Below are 22506 nucleotides of genomic sequence, written 5' to 3'. Positions count from 1 at the left end.
ACTGCTGATACTGGTGGTTGTGGTCTTGCTGCAGGTGCTGATTTGGTGTGTGTTTTTTTTTTGTTTGTTTGGTTTGTTGGTTGGTTTGGTTTGTTCCCCTCTCCCCCCCCCCCACTGGTGTTGACTTTACTAATGACTTGTGTCGTTACTGTACTTCCAGAACATAAAAGATATTTTGGATAAACTTGGAGATCAAATTGCTGTCATACATGAGAAGCAGCCTGATGTTATAGTAGAAGCATCTGGACCCGAGGCAATACAAATAGGAGATGCTCTAACTCAGCTGAATGCGGAATGGGACAGAATTAACAGAATGTACAATGATCGTAAGTGGTAAGTCAAAGATGATTGGTCTCTGTGGTCATGTGGTAAATATTTTATGTATGTGTTTATATAAGTGTTATTCAAATGTACCTTGAAGATGAGTGTGGGAGTAATCAGCTTTAACATGTTAGCATTGCAAAATAATTTCTGAAATTACTGAATGTTGAAACTGTTAACATGTAAATTGTAGTTTGGGTACTTTTTTGAAGATGATTGTTTCTACTTTATAAAATAGAATGTTTTGTTTATAAAACATAAAATTTTGGTTTTGTAATGGTAACACAAAGCAAAGTTGTGGAAGAATAATGTTGGGTAGAACATCTTTTAATAAAGAATTTAAGGCTGATTTTTGAAGGAGGGAAGGAGTTTTAAAGAATGGAGTCTTTAAAACACAGAACCTGTGATAGTTGTCCTACTATTTGTTGTAAGTAATTGAAAATGAGAAAGGACAAGATTAGAAAATTTTGTGATTGAGAAACAAGAGAATACTGAAATCAATGCTTAAGAAATACGTATTTCTTATTTCCTTTCCACAAATTTCTCTTCACCCTTTACAGAAGATACTCTAAACTGAAAAGGCTTTATCTGAATCTAATTTAAAATACCTTATCTAAATTTTAAATATTTAAAACCAAACTCAATGCTACGTAGTCAAACCTGGAGAAGTGTGTTAGATGAGTATTTTAAGTTGGAGTTTACAAAATGTGAAAGTACGTGTTCAGAAAGTTGCTGCTTTGCTAAAGGTACTCACACTGCACACAGCAGTAGACACTGAGATTGCTGCTGTGCAGAGAAAACACCTTAACGACGGAAAATTTTTCTATGAAATTTAAAGTTAAATACAAAGGGTCATACTGTAGTTAATTTGCTCTTACAGTGTTCGCTTTTCAATAGTGACATAAGGTAATGGATGATGCACAAGTTATATACAGCATAAATTAATGCCTAGCCATGTTCACTTGCTTTGTAGCACCAGAAATCTAATACAAAACTCATGTGATAGTGCATTTTGAAGAGATGGTTTTAGGAAGAGTGTGTATTACATATGCTGATATTTTCAACTGTTTTGCACAGCTCTGAGGTATGTGTAGGAATATAAAAATCAGTTGGTGGTATTGTCTAAGTAGAGACTTCCAGAAATTCTGGGCTGCTGGATCAGTGAAGGATCAAGATTTCTAATTACTCAGTGGACAATGTTATTTCACTTTGTGTTTTATAATTTGAAATCAGTGATGCCAGCCAGGTACCGTTTTCTGTGCTCTCACTGGGTGCTTGTGGTCACCTGCTGTATATGGAGACAACCGCTCCAGTATCTGGTGCCCATCCATATTTATATGCCTGTAGCTGTTTTATTGTCCTCATACGTCCACTATGCACTAAGTTATATATAACTTTAGTTATGTCTTTTTTCCACCTTAACTTATTTGAAAAGCTTTAACTAGTATTTTAATTTTGTAAGTGTGAGTACAGTTTCATTTGCTGCTCAGATTTGGTTTGATTAGGTAGGCCGGGTTCACCAGAGACCCAGTCTTCTCATTGGAAAAGGTAAGTGTATCAAAGAATAAGGTTAATATTGATGAATAGCTGGCAAAATACAACAGATTACCTCCTCACTTACTTCATTGAATACACATTAATCTTCAACTTCATGAAATTTGTAATGCTTTGCATCCTAATGAGTATAATATTGGGCTTCATTTTCACACAAAAAGAGACTACTGGGCTAGCAGTTTAGAGAAATGATATACAGCTTCCTGAATATATAAAATGCTGAAGTATGTACTTTGTTTAATGAAGACATTATTAGTCTCATTATTAAAATGCTGTATTTTGGCATTAATATTTTTATACCCTTTCTGTTATGAGGAAGAATTTTTAGTTAAGTTTAATCTTGCTTTTCCTGGTGTTGCGCTAAGTATAAGCTAGAGAACTATCTCCTTAGTCATCTTTGACTTTTTTCTATTTCTGTAGTGGGTGGAGATTTTGACAAAATTAGGAGAAACAGCATCTGAAGCCTGTGGCAAAAGATTGATTTAGTTTTCAGAAGTAGTAAAGATCTTGTGATTGAGTGCCAGCTAAGGAGTTAAACCTCTGATAAAAGCTGTGATGTAGCCAGGCACAAGCTGAATTAAACTGTACTTAGCAAGGCTTCTAAGTAGTCAATTAAGTCTAGTTAATTACAATTTGACTTGAACGTAAATGTAGAGTTAAACATGTGTGAGTTTTGTGTATATATATAGGCTTAATGCTCTGTTGAGCTGTTTGTAACAGTGCTGGTTTGCCAGTTCTGCTCCTTCTGCTATGAAGTTTCCCCCAGTGCTAAAAGTGTTGATGACTTGGGAATGAAATGTGCTTTGGAAGCACTGGATTCCTGTGGAAGAGGCAATGAATAGCCAAGTCTTGGTGCAATAGTCACAGGACTTTGGTACTTCTATCTCTCAGCTAAGGCAGTCTGTAGGGAAACAGCAGCGTGTGCATCTGGCTCAAAACTGGAGTGAAACTTTGTCCCATTGCTCAAAATACTGATGGAACTGTAGTCTTAGAACAGAAAAAGCAGGAGTTAAAGCTTTGTATCTTAGTGTTCTCTGAAGTTTTAAAATTCTGGATTCTGAAAAAGTCATGTGGTCAAAACTCCCTCAAAAGCTTTAATTTTAAGGAAGCCAATAAAACATTCTTTTAATCTATTTTAAGTGCTTAGAATATATCTTCTTGTTAAATGTGGAATGAGATACTATTATGAGACAGTATGTTCAGTTAGACTGAAATGTACTTGAGAAATAAAAGGAAATTGAGATTTGGAGTCAATCTACAGGATGGTCTAGGATATTTTGAATCGAGGTATGTGCAGGAAACTGAAATGGTAGAAGTAGGAGATGAGGTTAGAAAAACTTAAGTAGAGATTTTTAATAATAATAATAAATAAGCCCTGTATGTATCAAGAAATATGGATGTCTTGTGAAAATGAGATGTAATTTTGATTAAAATAATTGCCCTAGGAACTTTGGGATTGTTGAATTTAATTAGTGAAAAAATAGATGCAATGGTAGCTCTTTAAACTTTGGGTTTAGATATCTTTGATGTTATGCTGCTAATTTCAGATTGCATCTACGTATATGCAGTAACCCTGGAATTTTTGCTGTTGTGATTATTGAAGACAAAAATAATGGGCTGCAAATGAGATTGTTCTTCTGTCTCATTAGATGGTCCTGTGATTTACAGGACACCTGGCCTCCTGTGTTATTAGTTTGGAATAGTTAACAACAAATAAATAGAAGGCAAACCACTCTATTCCTTTCTGACATGGTTTTCTTATTTAGCATTCATGGTCTGATTTTGTTAGCTTGTTAACATAAGAGAACTCAGATCTTGTTAAAAAACCCCCAAACTTTCTGACTGTGATAATTCTGCTTGCTCCGTTCTAGAAAACGTTGTCCTTCAAGTTAAGCTACACATTAATTTGAGGCTGCAAAGGTGATGACAACAAAATGCCTGTTAAATTATTGTGTGATTAAAATGTGCAAGACCTACTTATGCATGTCCACTGGTATGGTTTTATATAATCAAAATCACCTTCACTTAATAAATTCCAGGCACCAGTACCCCATATCTTATGATGGAGAAAAAAAAATCAGCGTAATCAATCATATTTCATGTTTCACACTGTCTGGTGTCTGACTCGTTTCATGATAAAGAAAAAAAGGCTTCTGCAGACTAATTTGATGGAGCTAATCAATCTTTATTTTATAAGTGATAGAAGCAAAAGTTTGCTTAGGACTGCCCTTTTTTCCTTCAGCTGGAAGTTAACAATAGTCTGTGCTGTTGGCTTTCACCAGCTGCAACTGTGCCAGGAAGGCTTCAGTACTGGGGCTTGGTTAACCAGGCTGTATGCTAGCCTTTCTGTTCTGCAGGGCAAGTTTCTGCTCACTGGAGAGGCATTCTTAGCCTTTGCTCCAAAGCAGTTTGGATAATTTGTCAATCCTTTGTTTTCAAACAGTTGCTTCGATAGAGCGCTTGAGGCATGGAGGCAGTTCCACTGTGACCTCAATGATCTCTCACACTGGATAGCGGAAGCTGAAGCGTTACTGGCCGATGCCCATGGGCCAGATGGCAGCCTGGAGCTGCAGACAGCTGGGCTGCATCAGCAGGTAGGTGTCATTTGTCAAATGAGCAAGCCGCTTTTTTCTCTAAAATTGTCATTTTCTATATAGACATATGGATTTTTGTCTAAAATTGTAGTTTTCTATACAGACATATGGGTTTGCATAGAGGCTGTGCAATTACACTTTAAAAAGCAGAAGTTCTTAAAATTTCTATTTCAGTTGCATTTTCAAATTATTCTTGGGGGAAGACTTCAGATTCTTATAGTATGGGGTTTTATGATCACTCTTGGTATGGATAGATTTGAGATAATTTGATAATTCAAATATTGGCATAGTTTGAGTTTTGTTACAGCCCCAAAATCATGTCAGTCAGTTAAAACCCCAGTATATTATTTCACTTACTTTCACCTCATAATTAAAAAAAAAAATGGATCCCAATGATGGTCAGCTATAACTTACCAAATTTTAAACAAATCACTTTTGAAGATACTGTCTTTTATAAACAAGCTAGAAAAAGAGAAGATTCCAGTTACAGGACTCTTATGCTGAATTTTTTCAGGCTTCAGTTCTGGAATTTAGTTTCCTGATTTTTTTTTAGTTATTTTGCTTCCTTTTAAATAATAATAATAAAGCATAACTTTAAGGATCAGATTTTTTTCTTTTGTGAATAATAGTTATCTAAATGTCAGGTTGCAAAAGAAAAGTAGGTTCTATCTAAATCACAGCTTGTGTTTTATCCTTGTGGCTCTGTGAAGTTTCCTTCTAGGACATTTCCCTTCTCTTTCTTGTATCATCTTATTCCTAATCAAGTTGCAAAGAAATTTTTGTTAACAATATAAGATATTTGTAGGGCTTAGGGATATTTGAAAGTTTAATCCTGACATCATCTGACTTCATTTAGCTTCATGGATTTTCTGTGGTGTCTGGGACCATAACAGAACAGCCATAATTATCCTACCTAAAATATTCTGAAGTTAAAGGGATAGTTAGGGGTGTAGGTTGTGTAAAGAACGGGTTAAAAAAGTCCTAACTTCTGTTAGCACTACTAGGAAGTGCTGTGAATTAAAAGAAAAGGAATCAAGCATGAGTGTAGATTTTAACATTGATGGTTTAAATGAATTCTTTTGATTCTAAATAGTATTCAGCAGCCTATTCTGTGTCACTGTCTTTTTATGACACTCATAAAATTGAACTAGATTCAATAACAGAACATTAACAACATAAATCAACGGCATCCAGTTCTAGGTAAGATGGCTTTAAGCACCTGTTTTAGTAAAATAATTTGCATGCAGGATTCGTCTTGCATATCATGAGCCACAGATCAAAGTCACTTTAGGTCAGTAATAAAATTTTGGGTGGCTTTTATGCTTCTGACAGGAACTTGAAGAGGGAGTCAGCAGCCATCAGACCAATGTTTCAGCATTGAACAGAACTGGGGAAGGGATCATACAGAAACTGTCTGCTACAGATGGGAGCTTCCTGCAGGAGAAGCTGGCAGGATTGAATAGACGCTGGAAAGCAATCACCACAGAGGTCATGGAGAGACAACAGAGGTAATAAGTTAACCACAAATGTCCGTGTCTGACCAGATGCAATAAGGAGAAACTCACTTAGGAGACCTTGTGAGAGATAGTGCATTCTAATGCACGCTTGTCATTAATCTGAATTTTCCTGGCATTCAGAGCTCTGTATTTTGAACTGTCTTCTAGAAGAAATGTCTCATAAATGCACCTGCTTAGTAAGTCTGTGTTTAATACAATCCACAAAATGACAACGACAAAACTTATGTTCTTCCAGTTTTCTTTGTTTTAAAAATAATTTCATTACAAAGCCAGACCTTTTTTTAGGAAGAATTGCTCAGCTGCTTTCTCTCTGAAGCTGAACTGTATGTATGTTACCTTGATTTCTATTTTAGCCTTGATGGAGATACACTAATTGAAACAACTTGTAATGGTCTTGAATTTCCGCAATACTATAATGTAAGATCTTTAGTTGTAAGATCTTTAATTGCATGTTTTTAACTTCTCCTGATACATTTAGAAATGTACTAAGATCTTTCTTAATTATTTGGTTTGAGAAGTTTAATTAAAACACTGTGTGATTTTAGTGAAAGTATTAGATATGTCCATAAAACCTCCAGGGCAAAAATTCAGTGGCTGAACAGTGGCTTACAGTGATTAGGCCTGAAGGTGTTGTCATTACTACCACTTACATTTCATGTTTTCTGCAGTCTTTTACAAGTCCATTTTGTCACTTAGAAACTGATATTTGTCTTTTTTTTAAGGCAGTACTATTAATTTGCAAGTTTCTTGCATTTTAATGATGATGATAAATCTTCTGACAGTAAAAATGTATCCTTTAAAATGCTCTAACCATTGACAAACACTTGACTTTGGCATCAGAAGTAACATAGGACTGACATGCTGTATTCACTGCAGAAATGAATGTGGTCTTTTTGTTTTGCTTCTTAAGGCTAAAAGGAGAGAATCAGCAGCTGATAGAGTACAGAAAGAAGCTTGATGAGCTGCGTTGCTGGCTGGAAAATGTAGAAAGTGCTCTGGACACAAGATTTACGTTTGATCATGAAGAAAACTTGCAAGAATTGCAGGCAAGATCAATTTGTGTGTGTGTGTGTATATACCTGTATGTCTTGTGCAAAGCATCAGGACATGGCTTTTCAGGATGGGAATTTTCACATTATAAACAGCCAAAAAAATATTATGGTTGTGTGAGACTATTTTATGAGATGACTTACACAGGCAAGATGCATCTGGAAATGAAGTTCAGTTGAGTTTGTAACCAAGTTACCTAGCCAGAAGATGGTGTGTATGAGAAAGTGAGACATAGATATACTGAACAAATTTGGTGAGTAGAATTTCATTGGAGATGGTGTCTCCATCTCAACTTTATAATTGTCAAAACTTAGAGCGAGAAGCTGATAACCTGAAATGGTAAGTAAGCACCATTGTCCCGTTTACTGGGCAGTTTTAATGCTTTCTTGCATGGTTAAGATTTTATTTAACCTGCTTTTTTAACTGTAAGGGTTTTGACCATTTCAAGTAAGTTGTGTGCATATGTATGTACTTTTCCTGTTTATTTTCTCTCTGATTTTGACAGCCAAACATCTTTGGTTTTTAGGATGTGTGAAAGAGAATGTTTCCAAAATCCTTAAAGAATGGGAGGAATACTCAGTCCAACTAACCTGCTTGCTCATTTTTAAAAAATCAATAATTAAAAATAAGGCAGCAAAACAACTGACAGAAAGCCCAAACAACCTCTGTTAGACCAAATCTAGGTGGGAATGCTTGAACAAGTGTTGAATGATGTAAAGTAGTTGCAGTTGTTTGCCTAAACAAATTGACTGATGCCAGTTGAGTGTCTGCTGTCTGACTGTCATCAAAGTGTAATTTTTCTTATCGTCTACCTTAATATAAATGCCTGAAGTGAAGAGTAGAACTGGTATAACAGGGTAAAGAGCAGAATTTCCTAGGGAAACACTGTTAACAAATTGTTAAATACCAGTTTGGCCCCGTGGAAGCAGGAGTGTTTTCAATTTTGGTTATGTATATAAATGTAAGTTTGCAAAAGAACAGGTACTGAGTGAGGTTGCTGGGCTTGTTCGGAGTTAGTCTTGTTTTGTGTAGTCAAATAAAGATCAATAAGAAGGGATTATGATGATGAGAATAACAAAGTATAGGGAAGATGAGCTATTACTAAAGGATGGTATTAGGGAAATGAGAATAACTGATGTTAACTGATTGGTCAGGAATAAATACAGTCTGGGAATGAAAAGAACATTTCAAACTAGAGTTTCTGGAGCAGGCTTGAATTGAAAAGCTTGTAACATGTTTTAAGAAAATAATCCTTTTAAGGTAGACCCTTGAAAATTTAGGGAAGATACTGCTTGATATAGTGCTTATTGTAACAGGGTGCTTTGTTCAGTGATCTCCCATCCAGGCTTGTGTTCCTGTCACTTTTCTATGCCCAGCTCCATAATAATTGTGTAACAGGTTCATAAAAATATTGGGGCGGATAAATATGACGTTTACTTCCTATTGTGATTTTTTTTTATTCTAGTGTTTTAAAAACAAAATTTGTGATACCTACTCCACAGTGCTTCTGCTCTGCAGACAAAAGTGTCATTGATTTAAAATCAGTGGGAATACAGGCATAAGCTTTTTGGTTTTTTGTTGGTTCTGACATGCACTTCATATTAAAAGACAGAGAGCTATGGATGGTTGATCAAAATGAAGTCTTTAGGTTATGTTTAGTGGTTAAATACCTTTAAAGTATACCTTGAGAGTCAAGTACCTGGTAGTGACCTACCATCTGCTTGTATAATGCGTGTTTGGATTAGCTCTTTAGTTTTTAATGCTTTTCTTTTTTTTTTTTTTAAATGAATGCAGGCAACAATTTTGATTGGCAATGTGTTGCCTTTTGAATACATATGGTATGTCCAGAGTTGATCAAATAAAACATCTTGTGAGATGAAAATTATTGTGCTTAATATGAGGCTGTACCTTGTGAAGTTACCTTGACTATTTGCAGCTTTTTTAGGTTTTTTCCAGTTAGCAGTAAATGTTGATATTTGAATAGATATTAAGTAACTTCTAGATTGGGCATAGAAACCAATATAGAAGCTCTTCTATTACATATTTCCAGGGAAATGTCTAAATATTAGAGTTTAAAGGAAGCTTCCCCCTTCCTTTACTTAAGCTTGTATGAATTTTACTTCAGTCTAAAACTCTTCTGTCCTATTCAGGTTTTAAGTGAAGAGATGGAGCTACAGGGTGACAAACTGGAATGGCTGAACAGAACTGAACCTGAAGTGCTTTTGGATAAAAATGTTGATCTTCAGGAAAAAGACAAACTTTCTGGTTGCCTGCAGTCCCTCAATGTGAGGTGGAATAAGGTGTGTATTTCTTCAGCATTGGGTACCTGAAGTTGAAAGTAGAGTGGTATATTGGAATAGTTGTTTTCCTTTTCATGTATCTGTAGCATGTACATAAAATGACTTGGAAGCCACACAGGCATGATTAGGAAATGTACCCCAAACCATTTCTTTGTGAAAACACTGGTGAGCATTTTGATTGAGTTAATTTAGTTAGCTTAGGGTGTTTTTTTTTAATTGCCTTTCTTTTAAAAGGTGAATCAAAAATATTTTGCTTATGTGAGTTAAAGAGTAATGTATCAACTTGAAATTTAGAGTTAAAATAAATCTTTGCTGTATGGGGAAGTTGAATACTTGCAGCAATTAAGAGGAAAATGACTGTGTAAAAATGACTTAGTAAAAAAATCTTGCCATGTGTGTCTGGGATTCTTCTTGAGCATAACTACTGTAAATTAGAAACTCTGGTGTTCAATCTCTTTGGCAAGTATATGAAAAAGAACTCACTGGTTGGAGTAAAACAAGACTTTTTTCAAGCAGAGCCTGGAGATACAAATGAAAAAGAATAGGATTATTTGAGATTATTTTATGGATTACAGAGGTAAGAATTTATTGGGAAAAGGGGCTTTTTGATAGGTCAGGGAAAGCAAAATGTGTTTTTACCAACTCAGCCATGAAAATGTGGATTCCCCACTGCTTTCTATATTAAATTTCCATCATTGCCTTTTACAAACTTTTAAAAAGCAATTAGGCACATTTGTCTTCACTACAATGGAGTTTATTTGTAAAATTTTTTCCTTTTAAAATTAATGCCCTGTTTCTCTACCTTTGTGACAAATGACAAATCATGCTTTGTGTCATCTTTTCTTCAAAGTACTTTCAAATAACAACTCATAATTTTGGTGTTCAGGCAGTAAAAAACATGTAAACAACCTGTCTATAACAATTCATTTATTTATTTTCAATATTTAGGTATGACGCTGGAATGTAGTGAAAGACTCCCTAGTACCTCTTGACATTTTTTTTTAAAGGATACTTTAAAAAAATGATTGAAATGTATCTGAGGCTTACCATTCTAACAGGCATGGTGTAGAATATTTTGTTTTCAAATAAGAGATTGCTTTTTTGCTGTGATTATAGGTTGTGTTACTGTTTTTATTTCTCTCTGCTGGGCTGCAGGTGTTCAGAGAAGTGCCTGACAGAGTGAGAGAATTGGAGTCATTAGTTCGACAGTCTCATCTTGTTACACAGACAAAGCCTTCTGGTGAGTGATGAGTCCTCTGTTCTGCTTAGTTATATTAAGTTTAATCCTGTTTGCAGTTTAGAATAATCCAAAAAGAAAAAGCCTTCTCTATGAACTTAGACAAATGTAAATAAGAAATGTTGTACAACTGCGCTGTACCACGGGCTACCTTCACATTATTATGCAAGAGAGGAAATGTTTGGGTAGGGCAAAAGTCACTCTGCTGTTTGGGGTTGGGGAAGTCTTTTGGAGTTCCACCAAGACTTTTCAAACGGATAAATGTGTTAGTAAAGCTGAGGCCTCCTCATGAAGAGCCAGTGTACTAGGTACAGAGTAAAAACCAAAATAGCTGTGCTTCTGATAGCCTGGATTCCTGTGGGTTTGTGGTCATGCCTTTTAGTAATTGAGATCCACTAGAAGCTTTCCATATAGCTAATTGTTTGTAAAGTATCTCCTGCATGTAGATTCTTTTTAGTCCTATAAATAAAGGCTATTCTGCACCTTTTGGCTCAGTTTGGGACACAGATGGATCTTACAGACAAGAAAGATTCCTGAATCTTTTAGGGAAAACTGTCTAAATGTGCTCTTGCATCAAACACTGACACTGACCATATTTTTAAGTTATTGGATGCAGTTCAGCAGATACAGGTTGAAAACAAGATACCCAAATCTCCTTTTTAGAAAACTAGGTGAAAAAGACAGCCCTTGCCTGAAAGATTTTCCAACTTAAAACTTAAGTAAATTGATGCTATTTTTTAAATTCAGCATCAGTAAACAAAATTTAAAGGAGGCAAATCAACTTTTGTTTAATCCTTTCCAAGCTTTGATTCAGCTTGTTTTTCTTTCAAACAAGGTGTTTGTCAAGTAAAGCTCCTGTGTTTCATTGTTTGAGGGAAGTGTGAAATATTCATGCTCCAGCTTGATGTAACTTAGTGTTTCTTTGAATCTGGAACAGAAACTCTGCAGTAAATCTTACTTGTTCGGCTCATTCCTCATTTCTTTGCAGTGTCAGATAAAAAAGGTAGAAAGACTGTGGCTGACCTAGATGGACATCTTCTTTAGGCAGTTGTGCATTGCAAAATCCATGAAGCACCTGTTGTGGAGGCTTGACTGACTTGTACTTGAGTGAATTCTGAGCCAAGAAATGGGGAAGACCTTTCTGCTGCATAATAGAAAAGGGAGGATGGCAATTTTAGACCTTTATCTTAAAGTATTGGGGTTTTTTATGCTTAATAAAGATCAGCTCCCTTTTGTGTCAAAGAGTGTTTAGCTTCATTCTGTTAGTGTTATTTTGTCTTTACAAGTTTTCATCTTGTTTATTTTGAATTTAAGCTGAATCATTTGGGTGAGCCTTTGGCATGCAGTGAAAAAAAATAATATCCTTAAAGAGGCAAAAGGATTTTCTGATTACTTGGTTTCTGGTTGTTAAAATAAAATTTTTGCTGTGCTTTCTCTGTAGATGCTGTTGCATATTTATATAAATTACAAAAATACCCTGTAATTCCCAGAACTGTATGCATGGCCATGAGTACTTTTTCTTTAACAGAACCCCCAAACTCTGTTTCAGATATCCAAAAGGTGGTGCTAGTATCTTCTGCATTGGAAATTCCTGTTCAGACTCAGCAGTCTTTGGAACTTTCTGCACCTGCTGATCTGGACAAAACTCGAACTGAGCTGGCTGACTGGTTGGTATTGATTGACCAGATGCTCAAGTCAAACATAGTCACCGTGGGAAATACTGAAGAAATCAATCGGACTATTGCACGAATGAAAGTATGTTTTATGGAGGCTAATAGAAAATTGTCTCACACTTGAAGAGTTTTTACATTCAGTAAAGAAATTAAAAGCAATAACGTGTTTAAAAACAGGGGGGAGAGAACCCCTGACTGCAAGTAAATGCATAACCTGGAATTTACACTTTAAATGCTGTTACTACACTCTTATTTCCTATTAATTCTTGTGTTCCTTTGTGAGCTAAGCACTGCTATTTTTTTGTTTGAAACTAAAAAAATGGAGAATATCTCCTGAAAATGACATCTTTTGCAGATTTTGTAATTATGTTGAAGATTTTGGAGCAGCTTCCTATTTGCTTGAAGGGTGACCTTTATGATTCGGTCTTTACTGACTTTTAGTGACTTTTGTTGTGCTGTAGTTTGACTAAACTGATCTCCAGAGACATGCTAAAATGATTAAAAGTCATAACATAAATGCTTATAATGTAAATGTTTGTTTCTGTTGATAGCTCTTGCTATGCTGAGCCATGACTAAGGGCAATATTTGTGAGATGTATGTGGCCATTAAGGTTCATTTTATATGACTTGATATCAATTAGCATGAGTAACTGTAGAGTAGAAGCTGCAGGCTAAACAAGTGCTAAACTGGTTTTGTAAGTGTCTAACATAATTGGGAATTTGAAAGAATAATGTGATGTACAGTATCTTTAAAACACTTTCTTTTAACTGTACAATATTTGTGATATGGGCTTCTAGCACATGCCATAGTGAAATAATTATGTTTTTTAAACGTTATGTAGTCTGATTGTTTCTTCCTTTACTTTTCTTCTTCATCTTCTCTCCTGTCCACTGCTGCTTCCTCATATATATAAATGATGAGAGCTTGGTAGGAGGAAAATAAGTTATGGAAGATCGAAAAATAGATACTGGAAAATACTGTGCAACAACTGTGATACCTGTGTGGTTTGTACAGTTTAACCTTCACCTCTGGATTTTCAGTAACTGCAATTTAGAATATTTTTGCTTTTTAAGCAGTGCTATAATACTGTGAGAATTCAATGTTTCAATAATGATGGGACCAGGCATATATTTGTAGAGACAAATACGTGTTTTTTAATCTCATACAGATGAAGTTAACTAAATTCTACTTTTTGGACTTAAATCGTATTGTAATTTTCAACAGATAACAAGTGCAGATATGGACCATCGTCATCCTCAGCTTGATTCTGTTTTCACATTGGCTCAGAATTTGAAAAACAAAACTTCCAGTTCAGATATTAGGACAGAGATTACAGAAAAAAGTAAGTTTCTTCCTATGTTTTTCTTAAATTCTTGATTTAAAGCCTAGCTGAAGGTGCCTTCCTTGAAAAAAAAAAAAAAAGAAAACATATCAGTTAAGTGCCTTCACTTAAACAATCTAATGAAAATTCCTGGAACAATAGTTGCCACTTGTTTATTTGACTGGCAGTTTTTTCAAGTCCAAAGGCAGATATTTTTGCTGGGATTTCAAAGTATCTTCTAAAGAATTTGAGTTACTTGACAGTCACAGACCCAGGGATGAGAATTTTTTTATTGAGAAATGGAGCTAATAATGTATCTTTGTTTCTGTTGAGCTTTGAGGCACTGGAAATGAAAAATTGAATATGTTGATTTAGGACAATATCTTTGTGTGTGTACTTTGAAAACTGTTGACTGAGATCTAGTAATGATTTTAAGTCTCTGACATGTACTTGAAAATTCAATTTCCAATTTAAAGGTCTCCACTCCGTTGGAAAGTGAATTTTACAGATACTTAAGGAAAGAAACATTGAACTGTCACAATTTGAAACTAAGGAACAATCTATTTTTTGAACTCTTAAGCTTTGCAGGTTGCTAAGATTAGAACATTCATGCAGCCGGAAATACCACAGAAGTGAGAGTAGAAAGATGTATTTCCGTATCTTATCTGCAATGTAATTTTCCTTTACTCGGTCTGCATGAATTTGTTTAGTGTCTGTAAGACTTGATGGAATATAGGGCCAGATAGGAAGTCCACAGATGAGTGGTTTTTCGGGGGGTCTGATGAGATATCTGCTGTCTGAGGTTCATAGGACTATGGACTGGTAGGGGAGTAAGATTCAAGACAGCAACTTAGTTTTGCAGTCACTCAGAACTAAGTGTCAATTGAAAACAAGGGGAGGAGAATAACCATGTAGTCCATGGGAGTTGGTCAACAAGGGGACATCTAGTTGGTCACAAAACATTTTTGATTCTTCAGAAAAGCTGAGCAAGAAATAAAGGAAGTGTTATGTTGAAAATTTGAGTTCCCCTCTAGTCATGACCGTCCAAGATGGGAAAAGAGAAGCTGTATATGCTGCCATGGATGAAGCTTCCAGTAGATACCTTAGATGTATGAAAAGATTTTCTGTCTGTTGTGAAACATGAAAAAAAATGAAGGTTTGTTGCTACTGACATTTGTTAATGAAAGTTTGCTTTTTGAAGAAAAGTAAAGCTCAGGACTGCTCTACGCATCTCATTCTTTAAACATTGGGTGAAATGTAGCAATGTCATACAAACTTCTGTGAGTCTGCTGTGTGTTGTTACATGAAGTATAATCACTTAAATAGCTAGGAGCAGAGAAACTGAGGAAAGCTTCCTTGTCTAGAACTTCCCTCCCAGTTGCTGCATGGTCACTGCAATTGAAAAAGCAATCTCATCAGGATTTCTTTCCAATCCTTCTGCCTTTGATATCAGACTGCTGCCCCTTATAGCTTTTCCTGTGAACTTACCTATTGAATCCACTGAATCCTGAGTCTAGCAAGAATTTCTCCCAGCAGCTTCTGGTTCCTCTTGACCATACTCTTTATCTAATATAATGTCCTTAAAAAAAAAAAGAAAAATTGTACTATTTGCTGTTGGGTTACTGAAGCTTTCTCTTAAGTTGTTCTTCATGACTGAAAATTAATCCACAAACTTCCTGTGGGTTGAAATTGCTGAATCTATATTGTACAGATTATTAGGTTTGTCCACCAGTAGTATTTACTCTGACAGGTTGGCTTTGCTGCCACAGTCTGGGAGAGTTTTGTGAAACTAAACAGAGTATTGCTGAATGTATCAAAGTTAAGACATTTTCGCAAGCAGATCAAGGATAATGGCTTTGCATAATTGCAAAAGGTTTAAAGAAAGTAAAGTTCACTTAAATACTTTTAACTTAAGCACAACCTTTGGCATTTTTACTTCATGGAAAACAAAAGTAATTTGAGTGTTAAGAGTGTAGTTTTCTAATAAAATTGCATACTTACTGTTAAGATAAATACATTGGATGTCTTACATAGTGCCTACCTCTTGCTGCTCAGATTAGATATACTGAATAAATCTATCTTAGTGGATTTTTTTGTTTTACTTTTTTTGCATTCACTTCTTTATCCCATTCTTTATCACATTCTTTAGTGATATAGTCTGTTCCCTATAACTGTCATGACAAGTAATAGGAAAACCATTTTCCACCTCGACAGACTTTCAGGTAATAGAGGAAAAGATACGGTGCTATGTGTTTCTCTCCAAAGACAGATGCATTGCTTTTCATGATGCGTTATTTTTTGTTCTAGGCTGTTGTATTGTTTTTTCACTCCCTGTTTATTAAAAGTTGAAGTGTGTTTTTCCATCATCTAATGTATCTATTTATTGAGAGAGGAATGGGATACTTGAAGGAAAGGGGGTGTGATCAATAACTTCTGTTCTGCTGTGTAACCTACATAAACCTGTAGACACTTGTGGAATTAAAATGCCAAAGTAGGCTGTTCCTGGAGTGTTTCTACCTTGGCCAAAATTGTAGTGCGGGTGGCACTAGACTGCCTTGAATGCACAGTGGCCTGGAATGTTATGCAAGTATCTGGAATGTTGTCCAAACTATCCAGATCTAAACAGTATTTATTTACTTATTTATTTGTTTATTTGGACTGGTTTAAGTTAACAGATGCGCAAAGAGGACTTGCTGGTCCTATCACCATAAAATTGTGCTCCTTGGAGCCCTTCTGCTGTCATATCTCTGCAATGCAGCTGCAGCAGATTCTCTTCCCACATGTGTGTACTTAAAAAGTAAAATAATGCCTTTGAAGTGTTCCATAAGTAATAGTTGTTACCTATATGTTGGTCGGCTTAAACAAAAGGAAGCCAAACACCTGGATTTTTCATTTGCTTCTGTGAATATGTGAACTACATGGACAACTAAAATACTGAATGTGGAAACTACTATATTGGAAAATGAGTTATATTATTGCATTTTGTCCTGAAAATTGTGGTAGTATGTCTAGGTGTTCATTTATGTCATTTTTTTCCCATTCTGTGTTGTCCTCCGCAGTGGAGAAGCTGAAGAACCAGTGGGACAATACCCAGCATGGTGTGGAGGTGCGGCAGCAGCAACTGAAGTACATGCTGACAGACAGTGTGCAGTGGCACGAGCAGAGGCAAGAAATGGAGCACCTCATGGATCAGTGCGAGATCCGTCTGCGTATGCTGCTGCAGGCCCCAAGAGAGATGCTTGCCAAACAGATTGCAGAGAGCAAAGTAAGAACATTTTATGGCTTATTTTTTTCCAGATCAGATTTCTCAGTCTGTGTAATACTACCGGGTGCTATTGGTAAGTGAATGTACAATTTAGTTGTAGTCAGTCCTGCCTCCTTTTGGCCATGATATTTTCTAAATTGTCTGTATTTTTCAATATATCAGAATATATTCAAGAATCACATTCTGGGAGGGAAAAACAGGTAGCATGTGTGTGTTTGAAAGCTTAGTTGAAATGAGTATAATGAAACATCAAATAAATGTTATCATGCAAAAAGCTCGAACCCCAAACCAGTTAAAGTTTAATGTGACAGCCATAGAATTTACTTCACAGAAATCTGTTAACAGTAGTCTAATCTAATCTAGACTAGTTAGTCTAATCTAGGAACGGACTAAGGTATTTAAAATTATCCTGAATTTTGCTTCTCATGGGTGCCAGGCATATTCAGTGCTCTTTTCTTTTTCTTTGTTTTTTTCAATCCCATACAATCTTTTTATGTAACAGCAAACATGCTGTGATAAATCCATAAATCTACTGTCCTTTGTCCTGGTGGCTCGCAGAAAAAGGGCAGGCTGTATGTGGCATAGTATGAGAACTAAAGAGACAAATCAGCAAGGAGATGCTCTTATCAGTGCAGTATTTGGAACAGGGCTATCATGAAGTTTAAAAAAGCATGCGTGTATATGTAGACACATATATGTTCAGAAAGGGACAATGAAGGGGTGCAACTGGGGAAGGGATTATGATTGTGAGAATTCCTTACCAATCTGTAGCTATTACAATAAACAGTGAAGTTGTGTGTTTTTCATTGTCTATCTCTACCTGAACAGGAGATTAGAAAAGGACTATTAGGTGTGCTTTGCTTTCCTAAGTGAAAACAGGTCTATGCCCAAACACGTTGTACAGAGGCCAAAAGATGCAACTGGATATCTATATGCAATTTTTTTTTTCATTTACAACTTATCTTGAGTTCATGATTATGTAAAGTCAAGGCACAGTATAAATATCGTGCCACAATAAGCATACGCAACCACTGTATTTTCTTAATCTAAAATAAAAGGAAAACCACAAAAGAGTGAAATCAAGTGCTGCGCATTTAATTTATGCCACTTTTAGATGCTGCTTACATTACTATTATCATAATTTTATCTTATTCATGCTACTGAAAATATGGAGATATTTTTATTTCTGTTGCAGTAAAATGTAGAAGAGGATTTTTCTAACCTTTAGTGGTTCTGGCAAATATAACTTTCCTCACCTGTTTGTGTTTTGATTAGTTCATTATCAGGACACTTAATATCTGTAGATTTTTTTTGTCTTTAAGATTTTTCTGAGATATGAAAAATATTCACATTTGGCTTTTAAAAAGAAGGCAAAACTGAGGGGTTTATCAAATGATAAAATGCATAATATGAAAAAGTCTGCTTTTTATTTTAATCTATCTTATTCTGGAATTGCTTTTTAGATGTTAGTTCAGGATTTGCACAGAGGTGACATCACGGTAGCAGCATTCAATGATCTTTCTAATAAATTACTTCGAGAGTATCGTGATGATGACTCAAGGAAGGTGAAGGAAACCACTGACCAAATGAACGCTTGTTGGGTTAATCTGAACCAAAGGTAATTACAATGTTGCACACTATGTAGCACTTTGTGTCTTAAGCTTGCATTCTTGTATAGACATGCCTATTGCAGTCTTCTCTCTCCCTTGCTGCAGCTGTGGTTAATTAGTCAATTACAGTCAAGGTGTTTTGATGATTGAAACTCCGACAATTCACTGTGGAAAGCTTCTGTATGACTTCCCATTTATGAGGTGTTTTTCTTAGGAGGGGAAAGAAGGTACTTATCATATTTGGTTTCAGGTTTGCCTGTGGCTATTATTCTCTAAGTGTCTTTGAACAGTTCCTCTCTTGTTCTTTATGTATGCTCTCTGTATTTGTAGTTTGTTGCTATGCTTTCCTTTCATAGGGCTGTAAGTATTCCACTTGATCTTCCAATGGCCTTTCATCTGACGGACACTTTCCCTTAATGGGGCCGCACTTTGGGTTCCTGAGCATCTACCACTCACTTCCAGAAAATACTTGAGCTGTAGGGATTGAGACTTAATTGAATAGTCTTTCTATTCATCCTCTATTTAAGATGCATCTGCAGATATGTCTTAATGAAAGTAAGGTATTTTCTTATGCATAATTTTTTTCCTGCCAGATAATCTAATCTCTGCAGAAATGCTGTCTAGTATTTGCTTCTGATAGACAATTAACAGTGAGAATAGTGTCTGACCCTGCAGGTTAAAAGACTATAACCTTTGTGGTTAGAGGGACAGAAGATGAAACTAATCCTGTTTGTGTGGGAGTGGGGAAGATAACAACTGAAGTCTGCATAAATGTGCCTGTAAAAGGAGAAGCTGCTTTTGTAATGGGACATCAGTTAATGGAGTGAAAATCCTAGGTAGTAAAACTGCTGAAGTTGGTGTTGTCTCTTGAGGAGTGAGAGGAGAACTTTATAGAATTGTGGAATCATAGAATGGTTTGAGTCACCTTTCACTAGACCAGCTTGCTCACAGCCCTGTATGGCTTGTCCCTGAACACTCCTGAGATGGAGCATCCACAGCTTCTCCTATGCTTCAGCAGTCTAATAGTACAGAATTTTTCCTAATATCTTATCTAAACCTGCCCTTTTGAGTTTAAAGTCATTATTCATTGGCATATCCCTATATACAATTGTAGAAAGTCCCTGCCTATCTTTCCTGTAGGCCCCCTTCAGGTTCTGGAGGGTGGCTGTAAGGTCCCCTGGGATCTTTCTCTTCCTCAGTCTGGAAAACCCTAACTCTGTGTGTCTGCATAGGAGAGGTGCTCAAACCCTCATTGTCATTTTGGCTCTCCTCTGGACCTGCTTCAAACAGGTCCATGTTTTTCTTCTGTCAGTGCCCTAGAGCTGGATGAAGTACTCAAGGTGGGGTCTCACAAGAATGGATAGGAGGAGCAGAATCCCCTCCCTCAACCTGCTGGCCACACTCCTTTTGATGTGGCCCAGGACATGGTTGTCTTTCTGGGCTGCAAGTGCACATTGCCAGGTCATGTGGACCTTCTTGTTGACCAACACTCCCAAGTCTTTCTCCTCAGGACTATTCTGAATGAGTAGGTAATGAAGGCAGCAGAGTAGAATGTCTTTTTAATCTTCTTTGGCAACAAATGGTGCTTCTGTCATGTTTGTCTTTGGATGTGGTAGCTTGTTTCCTAGTTAGAGGGTGAAGGAAAATAGCTCCTTATTGAGTTAGTAGTGTCAGTAGACTACAACTGTTGTAGTCTCACTCACATTCAGATTTTGCAGTGTTTTTGCTAGAACTGGCATAAACCTGCCCACCACTCAGAGATGGTGACCAGAAAGAAGAGCTCCTGTCTGGAAGCTTCTAATTATTTTTGAATCTGCTTAAAATCTAAGATAATAAGCTGTTATGTTTTGTGTATAATTGAAGCTCGTCAGTTATCACTGGAGCTACTATTTTGCAGCCTGCAGCTTGGGGAAGGTGAATGTCTGCTTTGTTTTTTAACTAGTGACAGAAAGTAGAGGAGAACTGAGAGCCTGTGTGTAGCCAGAGTGTGGAGTTGCCCAGCGTAGCCCCATCCGAGTAGAATTAAAAGGGGGAATGTACACTGAGCACCTTTTCAAGAGGATGGAGGTTTTTATACTTGCTTTAAATGCAAGAAATAGAAGTAATAGTGACAAGGTTTACTTTTTGTGGCAGATCTTGGGACGTACAGGAGTTATGCATAGAGCATATATGTAGTGCAATGGCTTCTCTAAGCACATACCTGTATTTATAGCATAATGCTTTAAAATACCAGTTTGTTCCCATACTTGGAGTCCTTAGTAACATCACCTGGGAGAACTGCAGTCCCAAAGAACACAAGAACGCCACCAGAAAGACTGTAGCCATGGAATGTAAAGTTGAAGGAACTTATTTTGAAACTGTTGGCATTAAGAGATTGAAACTCCCCAGTTTGACATTGTGTAAATTGGATACTTTACCCAGTGGCTATTTATGTTCTGTTTTTATACTTAAAGGTGAAACTATAGTCATTCTATGTGTCTGTGCTGCCTTAGTAAGGGATTATAGTTGCTGTATGTACTGTCTCAGATGTTAGTTTCTGAATTTCTTTTGTTCGCACACTTTTATGCATTGCATATTTTTAGTTTAAATCTGAAAAAATAATTGGATGGAACAGAAACCTGGAAGAGAGTCAAGAAATCTTATGTAGCAGAGTTACTATTTTCTTGTTCTTGTATGTATTTTTGCTAGTAGAATCTACTTATGTTTTCTCCACTACCCCTGTGTTAAGTCATCTGCATTTGAAAATAATTCTCCAGCTTCTTCTCCCATTTAGTTCCTGCATCCTGGAAGGACTCTCTGTCTTTTGAGGCTGCTCTAATTGTGTTAGAATTATTTTAAAATCTGAGGCATCTTTTTATGACATGGGGTGTTAATCTGCAGAATGGAATTCTCCATTTTTTATTTTATGTTTGAGGCCTTCGCTGGAAGGCAATGGGAGTATTTGTATCTGTTCTGTAAAAGTGTTGCTCACTACAGCTTTGCATGGCTTCTTGAGTAACACCCATGTAAACTTAGAACATTAGTTGTAAATCTGTATATATCTAGTGAAAGGATTATTTTCCAACTTTAATTCAAATACACGACAGTGTATTTGTAATAGGACTGTCATGGGATTTTATTCTTTCTTTAAAGTTCAACCAAGCAGAAAGTTTGGGAAATGAAAACTTTAGGCTGAAGACAACATTCTTCAATGAGTGTTACTACCTGCAAAGTTCCAGTTGTCTCAATTGCCATCTAGTACATCAGTACTTAGACTTAGAAATCTGAGTCACTTAGTGTTTCATCCTTCAGGCCTTTGCTTTTTCTTTGAAGGTCACCTTTATGACCAGTCTGTTCTTCCTGTTATCACTCCTGTTCTTCCACCTTTGACCTTAACCTCCTGCTAGGGAAGAAGAAACCTGCAAAGGGAGAGGGTTTTAAAGTTAGAGATCATAACTGCTTCTACTTTATGTTTTCCTCACAGTTCCTTGGTGTGCTCTAATTTTTTGGCTGGCGCTTATCTTTTCTAGGTGATATCTGTCAAAATATTTGTAATCCCTCACATGCTGTTTATTATTTTTCTCAAGAGTAGGTGAAGCATTACAGAGCTGCAAGTGAGAAGCAAGAATAAAGGCTTATTGCCTTCTTAGTCTTCTACTAGTAGCCAAAACTTAGGCAAGCATGAGATCAGGAATCATTCTTGGAGTCTTATTTTGGATAAAGCAATTATTAACAGGTGACTTAAACCCCTACTTCAGTAGGGGTTGCAACACTGTCTTTTTGCAAGTTGTCTCTAGCAAATTCAGCTGGTTATACTAATATTTAGGAATGTAAGCCCGGCAGAATTGGGGTTGCATGAGATTTTCTCACAGTCCTTCAAGGAAAACAGCTTTTCCTTTCATCTATCTTTTATGATTTGCTAGTAAACCAGGATACCTGCTTTGAAATGTCATCCTGAATGGTGCTGAACGCCCACAGCTTCTTTTCTAAAAGGAATATTTTAAAAAATTCCAAACACAGTGATTCTTTAATGCTGCTGAGCAATACTTTGGCCACAGCATGTCAAGGAGGAAAGGAAGCTGAA

At 36.3% G+C, this 22506-nt stretch overlaps 1 protein-coding gene across 6 annotated transcripts in view; it reads left to right on the top strand.

Annotated features, from left to right (window-relative positions):
• UTRN (utrophin) overlaps positions 1-22506 on the top strand; it is a 386042-nt gene that overhangs the window by 149274 nt on the left and 214262 nt on the right. For all 6 annotated transcript variants that reach the window (XM_071549382.1, XM_071549384.1, XM_071549380.1 and 3 more), the window contains 10 exons: positions 161-333; positions 4319-4469; positions 5802-5977; positions 6897-7032; positions 9187-9336; positions 10492-10576; positions 12123-12328; positions 13472-13589; positions 16628-16833; positions 18297-18451. In XM_071549382.1, the coding sequence (XP_071405483.1) occupies positions 161-333; positions 4319-4469; positions 5802-5977; positions 6897-7032; positions 9187-9336; positions 10492-10576; positions 12123-12328; positions 13472-13589; positions 16628-16833; positions 18297-18451 (1556 nt within the window). The remainder of the gene's footprint in view (positions 1-160; positions 334-4318; positions 4470-5801; positions 5978-6896; positions 7033-9186; positions 9337-10491; positions 10577-12122; positions 12329-13471; positions 13590-16627; positions 16834-18296; positions 18452-22506) is intronic.

Source organism: Pithys albifrons, chromosome 2, assembly GCF_047495875.1.
Source record: "Pithys albifrons albifrons isolate INPA30051 chromosome 2, PitAlb_v1, whole genome shotgun sequence".
Classification (NCBI taxonomy): Eukaryota; Metazoa; Chordata; class Aves; order Passeriformes; family Thamnophilidae; genus Pithys; species Pithys albifrons.
This window is presented reverse-complemented; position numbering and strand designations above follow the sequence as displayed.